Here is a 16,568-nt window from a genome sequence, read left to right on the forward strand (position 1 = left end):
GAGGTGATCCACCTCATTTAAATCATTTTCACAAATGATGATGATGAACATTTGACTTAGGTCAATATGAGTTCATCTATGATTGTTTGAGAAATTTAAATCTTAAGAAGATTTCAATAAGAGGAAATTATTTCTCAAGAACCCTATGGAAACTATCATTTACATATGAAATACAAAGAAGTGAATTCTATTTAAACCCCACAACCCATGTACTCTAGTTAATTTATTTGTGTGCATAGAGTAGTTTGTGTGTTATATGTGATGTATGGAATGGCCATTGAATTAGTGAGTAATTATACTCATATTCAAATTTAGACGGTAGCACCGGAGAGTACGCCGAAGAAGAAGGTTGCTACCAAGAGGAGGAGGAGGAACAGTTTGAGAACTACCAAGGCAAGCTAATATTCTTGCAAAGTGCAAAGCCCCTTGGGGCAAGGCACCATGTTTCTTATCTTTTCTTATATGAACCCATCCCAAGTTTTTACTTTACAAGTTTTTACTTGTTTTCTAAATGAGTTACTTTTATAGTTAACTTGGGTCAAAGTACAAGTTGATTTCTAGAGTAGTGAGTTAGTCTCTCCAAGCAAAGCAAGATAGCACCCCTCATGAATTAGAGCTAGTGCTAATGAATTAAAACTTGACTATTCTAGATGGGAACCATGTGAATTTGAAGGACTTTTGAAACCTTGGAATGAAGATGCATTCCATTGAATGATTTTGAAGGTGAATGTGAACAACAGAAGATGGTGATTTTTGATAAAACAATGATGTTGGGTTGAATGCGATACCTTTCCAATTATTAAGTACCCCCACAATACCTGATTATGGGTAGGGCTTAACTGGAAGTTTATGCGTCTTAGTATGGGTTCCCTCTAAACAAGCGTCATCGGGGTTATGCCGAAAGCTGCCTCTACCACAAAAGAAATGATATGATATGATGCGAAATGAGGTGAATGTTCGGCCCAAGCCCTGTGCAGTTCCTGTGTTGACAGCTTGGTCTTCACTGGAGGCCAAGCTCATGGGGAGAGGTGCTCATACTAGGATTCGTAAGTGAAAGGTTATGGTTGATGATCCGCATCGTGTTACGATGATTCGGGGTAATCCCGACGGATGAAATCAAATGTTGTGGCACAAGTGTGCAACCTCTGCAGAGTGTAAACCTATTCGAATAGCCGCGTCCATGGTTACGGACGGTTGGAAAGGCCATACAGTTTCCGATGTCATATCTTTGAAAATGATGTTGAAAAGGGTGATGGTGAAATGACTTGTGGTGAATTGAATTGAAATCACCACTTGAATGGTGGGAATGACACTAATGTTCCCACTTGAGTTAGTTAGCACTTGATTAAGATTTTCTCAAACTTTGTGAACTAAAACTAGCTTTATGCAAAGAAACTAGAACTTAGCAAACCATACTAGAATGTCTAGCACTTACATTAGTATTAGTTTGCGAGTACTCAACGTACTCACGGCTTTGTCCCTGGCTATTCAAATGGCCAGAGTATGAAGATGACCAAGGAGATGACCAGCAGGACGCCTACGATAACTAAGCGCCTTCCGACGTCAAGCGTTGGCTGTGGACTAGAGAGTCCTTGTATCTTACGCTTCCGCTAGGTTGAACTATGAACTTGTGTTTGTTCGTTGATCAATAGATCAACTATTCGTGTAATATGGATCATGTGATTCCAAATTTGTAAGACTTATGGTTTGTAATGAATGATGACTGTGATACGTAACTATTATGCCTCGCAACAACAATATTCCTGGGATTGCGATGTATGACATAATAGGCATTCGGACTTAAAAATCCGGGTGTTGACAGATTGTTGGGAGGTTTTGGAGTGCTGCAGAGTTACTTTTGAGAAAACCATTTTCTCAGATTTGCTAGATATTAACTCCGCAGAGATGAATGCAGTTACATTGGCTATATTCAAAGAGCTAAATAAAATGAAGGAAAGCGAATTCCTTGATTTCTTCGAAGTACTTCAGTTCTTTGTGACGAGGTTGAATGAATCGTCTCTAACTCGTTTGGTTAGTAACTTTTTCACTTGTTTTTATTATTGGATCACTGTTTTTAAGTTTCATTCATAACATACTAACAGTTCTAATGTTTTGTTTGTTTATATTTTAATTTTTTGTAGCTCATTCTATTTGATGTTGCTCGTGGATACTATAGGCCGAGAGAAGGTGCTGCTATTTTTTTATAGTAGATCTATTGATGGACAAATGGTTAGAGCTTATACAATCTACAAGTGGCAGCATATTGAGTTTATAGATGGATGGAATGCGTTCTGTGTAGCAGCTCATCTTGTGATAGGTTCATTAGTATGTTTGAAGATTGAATTCAGGGATTTGTGCATCAGGCTTGAGATTGAAGATATCACATTATAAGATATGCATATGGATGATTCCTCATAGAATGGAAGGAGAAATTGTAAATCATCTTTGTATTCGGGTTGTACTATTTTTATGTCAGCAAACACTTTTGTGCGTTTTGTAGTCAAAACTATTTTTTGTAATTCAGACTATTTTTAGTGTCACACGTTTTTAGGACATAATACGTTGTTTAATTCTATTTCAACCCTAAATGCACATGTGCTGCTAATACTAAGCCCATTAATGTGGAGCATGGACGCGGGGAGGGAACACTCATGGCCCATCCAGCAGGGTTCTCTAGTTTCTTCTGTTTTTTTTTCAATTCGAATTTAACTGAAATTTAATAGTTTATTTTTACAGAAATTCAAAAAATAAAAAACCTTCACACTTCGTCTTAGAATGGATACGAGAGTGTGTCCAAAAATTTCTGGAGCGTTTCTCGAAGGTCGAAAAATCCACATTCTTAGAAACGGAACCGTTTGGGTTACATCAAACCACTTTTTCTAAGCTAGTCGATTTTTCGACCTTCGAAAAAAAATCTAGTTTTTTTACCCAATATGTCACACATTTTTGTGAACATAATCCGTCGGTTAATTTTTTTTTGAATTTTTTGAATTTAACCAGATGTGCTGCAGATTTATTCAAATCAAATCTAAAAAACTTTTCAGTTAGGCCGTAAGACATGTAACGCGGTTTGAACTAAGCCCATTAACGTGGAGCATGAACGCGGGGAAGGAATACTCATGACCCATCCAGCAGGGTTCTCTAGTTTTCTTCTGTTTTTTCCAACCTCGAATTTAACTCAAATTTAATAGTTTATTTTCACAGAAATTCAAAAAATAAAAAAACTTAACACTTCGTCTTAGGATGGATACAAGAGTGTGTGCAAAAATTTCTGGAGCGTTTCTCGAAGGTCGAAAAATCCACATTCTTAGAAACGGAACCGTTTGGGTTACATCAAACCACTTTTTCTAAGCTAGTGGATTTTTCGACCTTCGAAAAAATTTCAGTTTTTTTACCCAATATGTCACATGTTTTTGTGAACATAATCCGTTGGTTAATTTTTTTTTTGAATTTTTTGAATTTAACCAGATGTGCTACAGATTTATTCAAATCAAAATTAAAAAACTTTTCAGTTAGGCCGTAAGACATGTAACGCGGTTTGAACTAAGCCCATTAACGTGGAGCATGGACGCGGGGAAGGAATACTCATGGCCCATCCAGCAGGGTTCTCTAGTTTTCTTATGTTTTTCCCAACTCGAATTTAACTGAAATTTAATAGTTTATTTTCACATAAATTCAAAAAATGAAAAAAACTTAACACTTCGTCTTAGAATGGATACGAGAGTGTGTGCAAAAATTTCTGGAGCGTTTCTCGAAGGTCGAAAAATCCACATTCTTAGAAATAGAACCGTTTGGGTTACATCAAACCACTTTTTCTAAGCTAGTCGATTTTTCGACCTTCAAAAAAAATCCAGTTTTTTTTACCCAATATGTCACACATTTTTGTGAACATAATCCGTTGGTTAAAACTTTTTTTGAATTTTTTGAATTTAACCAGATGTGCTGCAGATTTATTCAAATCAAAATTAAAAAAACTTTTTAGTTAGGCCGTCAGACATGTAACGGGCCAATGGGCCGCCAGACCTCTAACTGCATGTTCGCCTCCCGCCCCTATACCCGCCCAATACTATGGCAGTTCCACCGTTCTGTCCCAACCACGTCCGTTCGTCTACCGCATCCCAGTGCTCCCTTCCTCCCACACTGTCCATGGCATCTGCCTCTTCTTCCGTCGTGGCCGGAGACGAGAAGTCCACGACGGAGAAGTACCGCATCCTTGTGCACGGGAGGACATATATCGACGTCGTCTACACCAATGAGGCGGCGACTGCTGATAGAATTCTTCGTATGTACGAGGGTTGGCTCGACGAGGACGAGGAAAGGTTCAAGTTCGTTGGTCTGGATCTCGAGTATGACTCTAGCGGATACAAGTTGGCGGTAATGCAAATCGCCATGAGGGAGCACATTCTTGTTTTCCACTACATTAGGTAGGGTTTCATCATTATATGTCTCTGTGAATATTTAAAGCGTCCCTACATTTTCCATGGTTGCGCTGCGGTGTTCATTACGGTACTTATTGAATTTATTTGTGCTGCTCTTGACAAAGGTGCAAAGATCATTGTCCGCGCCTACTGACTTTTCTCAAGGACAAGCAATACACTTTTACAAGTGTTGATAAAAGAAATGACACAAAAGTTCTTCGTGCGGCCGGTCTTCCTGTTCCAGAAGAGAGACACATCGACATCCAGGACATTTTCAAGATTAAAGGTCAACCGCAGGCTGGAATGGCTGATCTTGCAGCAAAGCTTATTGATCCCAAGTTTGCCAACATGAAGAAGGAGTTCAAGTACAACCGGCGAAGGAAGGAAGGGCATGATTTCTGGGAATGCAAGCCACTGTCCTGGATGAACCTCGAATACGCAGCTATTGATGGCTATCTCAGTTATGAGATATACAACAAGATCTACACGGTGAACGAGGGACAAGCTCACCTCCAGAGATCAGACCACATCTGCCCCAGATGCAAAAATCAGGATGAATCTTCATCCATGACCAGGCGTAAGAAGCAAGCCTGGGAGTGATAAGCCTCAAGGGGGCAAGTACTAATGTGTTTGTGCAGTCTGTAATTATATTCGCGATGTGTCCAAGAGATAGTTGTGCTCTATGTTATTTGTGAACAAATTCTCCATGTTGTGTTGTAAGTATCATTCAGTGATTTGTGCAGTCTGTAATCATATTCACAATGTGTGCAAAACATAAGTTGTGCTCTATGTTATTTGTGAACAAAATTCCCCTTGTTGTGTTGTAAGTATCAAAATTCGCCCTTTGACATCACACCAATGTTTGTACACCAAATAATACACAAGTGCAACAAGTAGTGTAGTTCATAATGTAGACAAGCAATTAATCATCATATGCTTGTCAGAACTTCCGGTGGTTCCTCATACTTCTGATGGTCCATCATATCTGCATTGCATGAAATAACACACAAGTCAGTGGCACATAAAATAGTAGAAGATTAGTGCAAGCTATTTAAGTAGGGCTGAACCAGATACTCACTCCTTATGTAGCCTGCACTTCATCTTGTTGTTTCTGTTATGACCTGGTTGATTGCAAGCAGTGCACAACCTCTCATTCTTCCGCTCGTCGTGTGACAATATCCTGCCATGTTTTGACGTCTGTTGATTCGTATCCTTGTCCTTATAGTACTTCTTGTTTTGTTTAGGTGCTCCTTTGGTCTCAGCTTGTTCAGGATCACCCACTACTGATGCATCTAGCTCCTCTGTTTTGTGCATCCTCATGGTAAGCCGTTGAATGACTGGTCTACGCGCCTTTTCTTCTGTATATTATGCCTTTCATACATTTCATAAACTCGCTGAAAGATTATGGGTCATGCAATGCGGCATCAAAAGCTTCTGCTCCAATTAGGGTAAGCTCGCTATGCTTTCTCCGCTCACCTACCCCTTCCCATCCCCATCCGTACAAATCACTCTCGCGTCTCGAGGGCAAACCATACCTTGCATCCTTCGAGAACCTTCGGAGAACACAACAGTTCAGAATTTCAGAGCACCCCACAAAATGCAAAACAAACAAGATGTGCTTGCAAGGTAGCCCTTTCCGATACATCTTTCGGCAGCTGCACATTATTGTTTCCTCTTTGCTTTCAGGTCTGTAGTCCACTGAAAACAAATACTTACGGTTATTCATCCATGACAATGAAGGTTGTTAACCCACCAGCACATCCAAGTTGATCTACAATCTCTAGGCCCACAATCTTTTTCAGCTCCCCTTGAACAAGGTAGAAGTTTGTAGCAGTGAATTTACGGGCAGCAGACATCTCTATATCCTTGTACCTGGTAACTGCAACCGGCACTGTCTGAGAGTCTATTGTGTCATGGCAGGCCTCTTCCTCCCGGACACGGCTACTGTTATTCTCGTAGTGCACAATCATATCCACCATTGTCAGTCCAAAGTCAAGGTGGGTGTGTAGGGTGGAGTTCAAACTCTCGCTCCTCTCTGGTTGCTTTTCATTTCGAGGAAATATCCATTCGCTAGATACGCGGCTGACCACAACTTCTTCCTCCTATACATCCTCTTCATCCATTCTTTGGTTAATTCCGTCTGGTGCTTCTCGACGAATGCCCTCCATCTCTCCTCGAATACTTGTTCCGAAGTGGTGTAGTACAGCAGCGACCGAAATTCATTGTGAGCCAGGGGGCCAAGGTGCTTCTTCATGTTCTTCTCAATATGCCACGTACAAACACGGTACCACACGCCTGCAAAGACTTTACCAACAGCGGCGATCATTGCAGCGTCCCCATCAGTGATGATCCCTTTAGGCTTCTGCTGATACATGGCTTTCAGGAATGTTTCTAACAACCACTTATATGTTTCTTCCTTCTCGTCCGAGACAATGGCGCATGCAAAAACAGTAGTCTAGCGGTTGTTGTTTGTTCCCACAAAAGGTATGAACGGCATAGCATACCGATTTGTTTTGTACATGCTGTCAAACACCAGCACGTCACCGAAGTCGGCATAGTCCTGCCGAGACTGAGAATCACACCAGAACATGTGTAACAATTTTCCACCTTTACCAAGCTTGTAATCAAAATAGAATTCAGGATCATCTCTCTTCCTCTTCTCCATAATGACAATGGTTGTGTTGGCGTCACCCTTTGCAATCATCTTCCTCTTTTCACGGCAAGACATGTTGTAAAGATCCTTTCTTACAAATCCTACCCTGCTGTATTTTCCAGTGTCACTGATAAATGTCCTCATAATGTTGAATAATCTCATCCCAGCAGCTCCCAGTGACATGATCCTAGATTTCTGATGAGTCTTGATCTTTCTATGAGACCGAAGAAAAGCGATTTGATCAGCTGTAGCAGGCTTATGGTTGTGATTGTCGTCAAATCTCAGAACAGTCCAAACACCCTTTTTTCTGTTATACGACACACTTGAATGGGCACCACAGTTGCAGCGAGACTCAGGTCGGTGCCTATACGTTCGGCCATCCATTTCTAAGTACTTGCTTTCACGTTGCCCAGCTCTGGAGCAAAGAAACCGCCTATACCGAATGGTGGATGTCCCTAATTCATCAAGGCGTTCATTTTTCTTCTTGCGTCGAATGCTAAAACCATGTTCTTTGGCATACTTGTTGTAGAAATAATAGGCAGCCTCTTCGGAAAGAAAGGCCATGGCCCTTACAGCCTCATACTTTCGCTGTCTATTCATTTCGGCATCAATATCATATGGATCCTTATCATCCTCGTGCTTAGTATGGTCCAGCTGGGAACTTCCTGTCACCTAAACAAATATGACAAACATGGCGTTCATCTTCACCTGGAAGAAGGCAAGTAAGATAAAAGAAAACATACATCACTCGTATTTTCAAAAGTGGGTTCATCATCTCTATCACTTATGTTGTCTTCATCATCGATGTCCATCTACAAAATTTGCAACAAGGAGGCAAAATTCAAGGACAAGATATTCCCATGCATACTGTACTGATAAAATATGAAAATGTGAGTGACTCACATTATCAGACTCAGATACAGGATCACCAAAAATGCTATCATCATCATCAGACGAAGGTACTTCATATTCATCTTCTGAAGATGAAATATCAAAAGCCTCCCATCTAGAGTCATCAACATCTGTAGTTGCTTTCTCATTGTCAATCCTAGAAGCCATAGAGCCGTCCATCTGTCCAAATAAAACCAACATCACTGACCTAATCAACATAAAAACTCGGCTTGGAATTCATTGTGTAATGCTGATTAACAAAAAATATACGATTTTTTTTGTAAAATTTTGAACAACAAATTAGACCCTAAGCACAAATGCGACAATACATCCTATAAAGTATACATGGAATAAGAATAGAATAACAGTGTGGCACGGGGGGCTAACCTCTTCTGGGCGTCGGTGGCAATTTGGGCAGCCACAGGAAGTTGGACTCGGCGGTGCTCTGCCTTGCAATGGAACGACCTATATGTCGATCGTGGGGAGGCGGAGGGTGGATGACTCAGACGTTCGTCACCGTATTGTTGTCGTGCGCACCGCGGTTGACATAGGCATCCCCAATGGGCCTGCTGATGATGGTACCCGGGGTTTACTGAAGGCCCACTACCCGAAGAATAAGAAGGTTTAGGAGCCCAAGATATTGTTAAGGAAAGCTAGAGTTGTAATAGGAAGCATTATGTGTAATCTTGCGGGAGGAGTTAGAAACCTTCCCGGACTCTGTAACTTGTACAATACGAATCCCTCGGCTCCGCCTCCTATATAAGGGGGAGTCGAGGGACACGAAAGGCATCGAATCATTGTTTCTCAAACCCTAGTTTTCATATTCGTCGAGCACTTTTCGGCTGAAACCTTCGAGATCTACTTGCCCTCTACATCCAACTAAACCCTAGTCTACGATCCGTAGACATTGACAAGTTAATACCTTGTCAATTGGCGCAGTCTGTGGGATCTAGAGGCGACAAGGAGCTGATCTCGATGGCACGTTCAAGATCGTCGACTTCATCAGTAGCAAGCAACATCATGGAGAGAGGTAAACAGATCGAAACTGGTCTCGTTGATTTTATTCCTCACCCGCCCTCCCGTTTGGATGCATATGCGTATCTGGAGGAGCCCATGAAGATGACGTTTGGAAAATTCCACTTCCACGTCGAGAAAGAAGGATCGTATCGTCTCGAAGTTCCGATTTCATCGGGATTATCGGCGGATGGTTTTGACTTCTCAAACTCAGTATCATCCGTCGAGTCAAGCGACAAGGAGATTTCGTCGCCACGCTTCATCGGCAGCAGGGCAAGTGAAAAACTCGCCAAAATCTTCAGCGACATGTCCTTCGAGTCATCGGCGGACTCCTATATAAGCGATGATTCAAGCGACACCGATAGCTTCGACTTCATCGACAAATCCATCTCTATTGGGAAGGTCTTCACCAATTTCTATGATGGTGTCACCGAACCAAGCAAAGCAAAAACTCCAAAATATCACCAAGTTTATGCCATTGGAGAAGCAAGTCGCGATCAAGAGGAAACATCAGAGGCTTTCGACGATTTGGGAAATCCTTATGTCGATCCCTCAGATCTAAGGAGAGGTTTGGGCACTAAATATGTTGGGCCCACACCACGTGCCAGAGTTCAATTTCCACAAGCAGCCTGGGATAGAGCTGCGAAAGCTCTAGATGGCTCTGAACCAATGGAGACAACTGCTACAGTCGAAGAACTGCAAGCTTATCAATATAGACTCGCCAGAGCTGGAAGAGAGTTCGAAAAACAGACATCTGCTTTGAACAGAAGAAGGGAGGCAGCTTCCGCATCAAGCAGGCGACGAGCGGAATTAAGTCGACACTCAGAAACTTCGGGAGATAGTCATAGAGAAGCTCGGAGGAGAGCAAGATCTCGGCTGCAAAATATACCGGAAGCTAAAAGAGAAACTCTAATCCAAAACCTCGACATGTCCTTTATGTCAATCGACACGAGAGGGAATATTATCCCAAAAACACCGGAAGCAGGGTACATGGCGACACAAGCCTTCATCTTAGCGTCCAGGCCACCTCCCGGAGATCCAAGGGAAGCGCTGTACAACATGGCCATGGCAGGATGTGGAGCCATGGGAGCAGCGTTCACAGCCACACCTCCCGAAGGAACTGCAAGGCAAAATAGTCCGAGACCTACCGCAGCAGTACAAGATCCACCAAGAGCAAGTGGAGTCAGGGACACAACAACTCAAGCCAGAGTTGATAGAGCGCGACAAGAAAGAAGGGAACGTCGGCATTCACCAGAACTTGCTGAAGAGGACATGTGTGGACTCCCATGCTTCACACGACGGGTCCGAAAAACTCGAGTTCCATCAGGATTCAAGCTACCCGATAGTTTCAAGAAATTCGATGGCCTGCAAGACCCTGAGGATTGGCTTGTGGATTACCTCGAGACAGTAAAATTGATAGGCGGGACCAGAGCGACAGCCATGCAGAGCATCCAGATACATCTAAGCGGAGCCGCCAGATCATGGATAAAAAAGCTTCCCCCAGGTTCCATCGACAGCTGGGAAAGTTTCGAGGACGTGTTTATCAAGAATTTCCGGTCAACCTGCAAGAAACCTGCGACATTAGAGGAGTTGAGGTCATGTCGACAAAAGCATGATGAATCAATGAGGAAGTACATTCAAAGGTGGAACATCATCAAAAACTCGGCAGAAAATATATCTGACGAAAGAGCGATAGATGCATTTGTTGCAGGAGTTCGACGAGGAGATTTCGTGGAGGACTTGGGGAGGACAAACCCAAGAACAATATCAGCTTTAATGGAGATAGCAAACAGATGGGCAGATGGCGAAGATGCGGTACATAACAAACGACATAGGTCCCCAGAGGAAGACCGCAGTCGAAATTTTCAAAATAGACGTCGATTCCCTCGTCAATTTTCAAGTTACGATGCACCTGGCCAAATATCGGCTGGCTTTCGAGGAAACAATGGAGGAAACAGTAGAGATGACTACCAGAGAAGTAATGCACAACAAAGCGACAATAGAGATAACAGGCAAAATAGCGGACCAAGGTTCCAGAGACCTTTTGTGTCTCCCGAAGAGATGATGAATGGGCCGTGTCAGATGCATTTCTTTCTCGATAGCAATGGAAAAAGACAGTCAGGACACTTGCTAAAGGATTGCCGAAATTTCCAGGCAATGTTAAGATGGGCAGGACATGCAAATGCTCAGGCAGCACACAGAAATCCTCAAGGACCTAGGAGTGAGATTCACTTGCCACCTCCTCCCGCGGTTACGGATGAAAATCGACATCAGCTCAGAATAGCGGCAGCACCTGCTCCACCGCCCTACGTCGATCCTAACTCTAACGGAGCGGTCTCGATGATTCAGAAAGGCACGCCATCCAATAGAGCTCAGAAAGTAATCTCGCGATAGGTGTTTATGGCAGAAAAGATGCCACCACCAACAGTCGAGTACCTTAACTGGTCAGGGCAAGATATTGGCTTCACAATAGCTGATCATCCACAGCAAGTTCCTCGACCAGGGCAGTCAGCACTGATCTTACCAGCAGTAATCGCGGGATTCGATGTATCTCGAGTATTCATAGATGGCGGCAGCAGTCTAAACCTTATGTACGCAGATACGCTAAGGAAGATGAATATTTCCCTCGCAAATTTGAAACCAACCGACACACGTTTCCACGACATCACACCAGAGAAGCCAAGTTACCCACTGGGGAAGATCAATCTCGACGTTCAGTTTGGGACCCGAGAAAATTACAGGATAGAGAGGTTGGAATTCGAAGTTGTGGATTTTCCGTCGCAGTATCATGCTTTGTTGGGGCGACCAGCATATGCCAGGTTTATGGCGGTACCACATTACACGTACTTGCTTTGGAGGTTACCTGGACCTAAGGGACCAATCACAACCAAAGGAAGCTTTGCGCTAGCCGATAAATGCGACAAAGATTTTCATCGACTATCAGAAACTTTCAGGATGCAGGCAGAGTACACAGTGTCAAGGCTCATGACTGATTACGATGTGCTGCCAGACGTAGGGAGGCCCAATAAAGAATCAACTTTCAATACAGCAAAAGATTCTAAGGAAGTATAGATTCACCCGACAGACCCGAAGAAAACGACGTCCATCGCAACAAACATGGACCTCGCATAGGAAAGCGCGCTCGTCGAGTTCCTCCGTGAGCACTGGAAAATCTTCGCATGGTGTCCAGCTGACATGCCAGGAGTACCCAGGGAACTTGCCGAGCACCACCTAAACTTGGATCCTATTGCGAGACCAATCAAGCAACCTTTGCGGCGTTTTTCGGAACCAAACCGCAAAGCCATGCTGTCAGAAATCGATCGGCTTAGAGAAGCTGGTTTCATCAAAGAGATATCTACGGAGGCTACTTGGGTAGCTAACCCAGTAATGGTGCCGAAGAAAAACACGAAAGTCCTTCGCATGTGTGTCGACTTTACGTGCCTCAATAAACATTGTCCAAAGGATCACTTTCCCCTCCCAAGGATCGATCAGATTATCGACTCCACGGCAGGATGTGAACGTCTTTCCTTCCTGGACGCATATTCTGGTTACAATCAGATCAGATTAAAAGAAGACGACGAAGCTAAACCAGCGTTCATCACATCGTACGGCGTATTTTGTTACAAAACAATGCCCTTCGGGTTGAAAAACGCGGGAGCAACATATCAACGGATGATGCAGAAGTGCCTAGCAACACAGATTGGGAAAAATGTACAAGTATACATCGACGATGTCGTCATTACATCAAAAAAGGGAGCAACACTAATCGAGGACTTGAAAGAAACTTTCGACAACCTCGACAAATTTTGTCTCAAGCTGAATCCAACGAAATGTTCTTTCGGCGTCCCTGCAGGAGAACTTCTCGGGTTCCTAGTCTCAGCAAGAGGGATTGAAGCAAATCCCGAAAAAATCCAAGCTATCGTAACAATGAGGAAGCCAACAAAGTTGAAAGAAATACATCAGTTAACTGGGCGAGTCGCAGCTTTAAGCAGATTCATCGCCAGGCTGGGAGAAAAGGCGTTACCATTCTACGCCTTAATCAAACAAGGAGAGAAGTTCCAGTGGAACGAAGAGGCAGATAGGGCCTTCGAGGACCTCAAACGAAAAATTTCGACACCACCAATTCTAGTGGCGCCAAAAGAGAAAGAACCGCTCCTATTATATATTGCGGCTACACCTCAGGTGGTCAGCACGGCACTAGTGGTCGAAAGAGAAGAAGAAGGAAAACTCCATGGAGTGCAGAGGCCAGTATATTTCATCAGCGAAGTATTATCGCCTTCAAAACAGAGGTACCCGCAGTACCAAAAGCTAGCATATGGAGTATTCACAACCGCAAGAAAATTGCGCCACTATTTTTCGGCGCATTCGATAATAGTGGTGAATGAGGCGCCTTTATCCAACATACTCAATAATCCAGAAGCTACAGGCCGTGTCTCCCTTTGGGGAATAGAACTTTCTCCACGGGACATCACGTATGAAAAAAGAAAGGCAATAAAATCACAAATTCTACCAGACTTCATCGCAGAGTGGATGGAGTTGCAAAACACAGGACCTCCGGATTTATCGAGAACCTGGACTATGAACTTCGACGGGTCCAAAAGGTTAGAAGGAGCTGGAGCAGGGGTAATACTCATATCACCTGAAGGCGACAAATTGAAGTACGTCCTGCAGATGACGTTCCCAAACGCATCTAATAATGAAGCAGAATATGAAGCCCTTATACATGGGATGAAGATGGCGAAAGCCTGCGGCGCAACTCGACTAAAGATATTCGGCGACTCACAATTGGTAGCTCAGCAAGTCATGAACCAATGCGACGCGGTCAATGATAGCATGGTGGCATACAAAGAGATGTACAATGAGCTAGAGAAGCTGTTTGACGGATGCGAAGTAAACCATATCAGTAGGTTGAGCAATGATGAAGCCGATGTTCTCGCAAACATCGGGTCGCAGTGCCTCGCAATTCCCCCAGGTGTGTTCTGGGAAGAAATAACAGAGAGGTCCACGAAGCCGAAGAAATTAACAAAGAAGGAGAAGAGCGAGAAACCCTCGGGGGCTGCGAAAGAAGCATTGGAAGAAGAAGAAGAGGAACAAGATCTAGTATTGATGGTACAAACCCCGTGGATGCAGGCGTACATATCATACATACTAAGAAAAACAATACCCGACGATCCAGTTGAAGCAAGGCGAGTTATTAGGCGGTCCAAAGCTTTCATGGTGGTCAAAGGAGAGTTATACAAACGCAGTATTTCGGGTGTGTTACAACGGTGCGTCACACCCGAAGAAGGAAGGATAATTCTGAAGGATGTACATGAAGGAGTATGTGGCCACCACGCGAGCAGTCGAGCTATTGCAGCCAAAGTTTTTCGAGCAGGATTATACTGGTTGACAGCAATTGAGGACGCGAAGGAGATAGTGCGAACTTGTGATGCATGTCAGAGATTTGCCGCAAAACCTCACTCTCCGGTAGCAGAATTAATGCCAATACCCTTATCTTGGCCTTTCGCTCAATGGGGTCTCGATATGGTGGGAAAATTACACAAAGCTTCGCCAGGAGGATACGAGTACATGTTGGTTGCTGTTGATAAATTCACCAAGTGGATAGAAGCAAAGCCGATAAATTCACCAGATGTAGCATCAGCAATAAAATTCGTGAAGGACATCGTTTTTCGATTTGGAGTACCTCACAGCATCGTCACAGACAATGGCAGCAACTTTACGTCAAAGGAGTTCAAGGCGTACTGTGCAGAGGTAGGCATCAAATTGCACTTCGCGTCAGTTGCACATCCTCAAACCAATGGTCAAGTCGAGAAAGCCAATGGCATCATCTGCAATGGCATCAAGAAACGCTTGTTAGGACCACTGGAAAAAGCTCGACATACCTGGCCAGAAGAATTACCAAGTGTGTTATGGAGCATCCGAACAACACCAAATACAGCGACACAGGAGACCCCGTTTTTCCTTGTCCATGGAGCAGAGGCAGTACTGCCGATAGAAATAGAGCACGACTCCCCCAGAGTCACAGAGTATAATGAAGAAGCTTCCAGGAAAGCACTGGAAGACGACGTCGACGCACTCGACGAAGCTCGAGACGAAGTATTATCAAGGGTAACCAAATATCAGCAGGACCTGAAAAACTACCACAGTCGACATTTGCGACCAAGATCTTTTCAAGTTGGAGACTTAGTTTTGTGACTCAACCAAGAGCGTACTGAAAAACTCGAGTCACCATGGCTTGGCCCTTACGTCATTACGGAAGTAATCGAAGGAGGAGCATACAGGATAAAAGATAAGAAGACAGGGGTTCCCGAGAAAAACCCCTGGAACGTGGCACGCCAAAGTGTTCTACGCTTAGAGTCGAAATATAGTCCTCCCCTGTAAAAATACAATGTACTGAAACGCCCGCGAGTTTTCAGACGCACTCTTTTCCTTTCTCGGGGCACCGAGTGGGGCCGAGAAAGGTTTTTAATGAGGCGGGCTCGCGGTGCTGCAATATAATAAAGATAGTGGAGATATACTTCTTATTCTTCGATGCACTGGGGGCTCAATGCCTTCAAAGTTACAAAATATATACAAAACTAGGCTTACCGAAATATTTCGCCTTGGTACAAGAATACCTCGCCAAATAGAATATCGGAGGCCAACAACTATAAATATAGTGTACTCGTCAAAATGTTATTGCTTTGGTTTGAAAACCTCGCAACAAAAAGATAGAACGTCACCACCAAGACACTCGGGGGCTCGTACCCATTGATAGCGAAATATATGTACCTTCTCGCAATAAGAGACAAATCTTCGGGATAAGAAAATAGTATAAGCACCAGCCAAAGGCTCGGGGGCTCGACGATCAAAAATAGAAACAATACATACTTACAGAGTTGACAGCGTTACAATATAGCTCGTGTGTACAAAGACGTATCAATGGTGAAACTACAGAAAAAGGAAAAATCTTCAGTGAATACCTAGCACATGGTCTATGGTTACTCGTTCATTGGAAGGACGGGTACTATGCTCGGCATAGCTACCCTTCACAAAGAACTCAGCGTCCATCCGAAGAAGTTCATCCATCATATCTTCGGCTACAGGAGTCACCAGATCATCAATCTTGCTCACGTCTCTCTTTTCCTTCGACATTTTAGCCAGGCACGTAGGAACAATTTGATCCATGGGCAATTTTGGATGGCAAATTTTTATCATCATCATAGCAAATCTCGCGCCAGCAGAGAGTTGAGTCCGCACAAAGCCATGGATTCGAGGAGCATCTCGAAATTTTTCCATTAATGCAGGAAGAGTCTCTGGCATTTTGTTGCGAGGGAACATGGTTCCATAAATTAAAAATAGGGTCTTCGTACAGAAATCAAGGAAATCACGGACCTGACCCGCGCGATCTTGGAATCTAACAATGTGACGGGTACGCTCGGGAGTAACCCAAAAGTTAGAACCATGTCGGGACGCCAGTTGGAACAAAGAATTGGCTCGAGCTTCAACACGCTGATCTTCGGCAGCAGTATCCAAAAATGAGCCTGGTACAACGAATAAATTGATAAGGAAGGAAAAATAGCAAAAATAACATCCAGCATGGTTATGAACAA

At 43.5% G+C, this 16,568-nt stretch overlaps 1 protein-coding gene across 1 annotated transcript; it reads left to right on the forward strand.

The window, feature by feature from the left end:
• Positions 1-4,146: 4,146 nt before the first annotated feature.
• LOC127348163 (uncharacterized) lies at positions 4,147-5,018 on the forward strand. The gene is made up of 2 exons (XM_051374252.1): positions 4,147-4,424; positions 4,544-5,018. The coding sequence occupies exons 1-2, from the start codon at positions 4,147-4,149 to the stop codon at positions 5,016-5,018; spliced, it is 753 nt and encodes a 250-aa protein (XP_051230212.1).
• Positions 5,019-16,568: the final 11,550 nt, after the last annotated feature.

The sequence above is a fragment of the Lolium perenne genome, chromosome 4 (genome assembly GCF_019359855.2).
Source record: "Lolium perenne isolate Kyuss_39 chromosome 4, Kyuss_2.0, whole genome shotgun sequence".
Classification (NCBI taxonomy): Eukaryota; Viridiplantae; Streptophyta; class Magnoliopsida; order Poales; family Poaceae; genus Lolium; species Lolium perenne.